Source organism: Fonticula alba, assembly GCF_000388065.1.
Source record: "Fonticula alba strain ATCC 38817 unplaced genomic scaffold supercont2.3, whole genome shotgun sequence".
In the NCBI taxonomy this organism is placed as follows: Eukaryota; order Rotosphaerida; family Fonticulaceae; genus Fonticula; species Fonticula alba.
Genome location: NW_009242973.1, coordinates 335,462 through 336,659, shown reverse-complemented (window position 1 = coordinate 336,659; position 1,198 = coordinate 335,462). Strand labels below are relative to the sequence as shown.

General features: G+C 72.7%; 1 protein-coding gene across 2 annotated transcripts in view; it reads left to right on the top strand.

Annotated features, from left to right (window-relative positions):
- The first annotated feature begins 2 nt into the window (after positions 1-2).
- Positions 3-1,198, top strand: part of H696_01888 — a 3,294-nt gene continuing 2,098 nt past the window's right edge. For both annotated transcript variants that reach the window (XM_009495789.1, XM_009495790.1), the window contains exons 1-3: positions 3-304; positions 443-654; positions 821-1,154. In XM_009495789.1, coding sequence (XP_009494064.1) covers positions 166-304; positions 443-654; positions 821-1,154 — 685 coding nt within the window. In that variant the 5' untranslated portion in view covers positions 3-165. The remainder of the gene's footprint in view (positions 305-442; positions 655-820; positions 1,155-1,198) is intronic.

Here is a 1,198-nt window from a genome sequence, read left to right as displayed (position 1 = left end):
GGGGGGGGGACCGCTCAGCCTGCACATCGGGCGCCGAGGCGTAGTTCCGGCCAGCTGCCGGCCGTGTCACGGCGCACACCCTCTTTCTCCTCCTCTCGCTCCCCTCCCCCCTGCCCCCTTGCTTCCTCCTCGCCGAAAGGGAAAGTGCAACGCGCGCACCTCCACATGCGCAAGATGAATGCCGACGCGCCGCAGCCGGACGCCGGCGGCCTGGGCGCTGCCCTGCTGCAGCTTTTGACCCCGGAGAACCTGGCCAGTGACCGTCGACTGCGCGGGCTCTTTGACACCGCCTCCGGCCAAGCTGGTGCGTGCTGCTCTTGCGGTGTCGCCCCACGGCGGCTGTTGGACACTAACATGGTGGTCTGCTTGGCTTGTGGCGGGATGTCGCACTCGCACGCTGGCCCGCGCGCCCGCGCGCGCGCGCGCGCGTGCGCATCGGCAGAGGCCCCGCTCCGGGAGGTGCTGGCCCTGCTGGGAGCCGGGCCTTCGGATGCCCCGCCCGCCGGGACTCTGGATCTGCTGGCCCTGACCGGGCCCTGGGCATGGGACAGTGCCGCCCCGACCGGCGGGAGGCTCACCTACACGGCCGGGCCGGGCCTGCCGAGCCTGGCGCCGGGCTTGCAGGCTGAAGCCGACGCATCGACCATCTACATTGTGCGTGCGGTGGACACGGGCGCGGGGGGCCGTGCCATCGAGGCACCGGTGCCCCTGGCATTCCCTTTTCCCTTGCTCCTTGCCTTCCGCACACTCACCCTGCCCGGCGTTTGCGGCCACCATGTGTGCCATCCATGCGGCCTGTGTGCCGGGGCGTGTTGCCCAGGAGAATGTCCAGGGCCCGACCACCGAGCGCGCCCTGGCCCAGCTCCTGGGCCGGACGCTGCTGGGCATGTCACTGGCTGTGCTCGACGGTCCCGGGTGCCGGTGCTCCCCGGGTGGTGCCGGGCAGCCGGCTGCCGTCGCCGACCTGGGGGCAGTATCGGTGGCCGGGTTTCGCGCCGGCGGCACGCCGGCCCTGCTGGACACCTGGGCCCGGGGACTGGGCCTGGCGCCCGGGTCGCCGCCGAGTGTCGGGCTGTCGGAGCTTCTCGCGGCCCGGGCCTCGCCGGTCCTGCACGTGAGTCTTCCCCGCGACGAGGCTGGCGGTGGTATCAAAGGCACGTCTCGTCACTGGGGGTCCTGCTGTCCCTCTCCCCCTCCC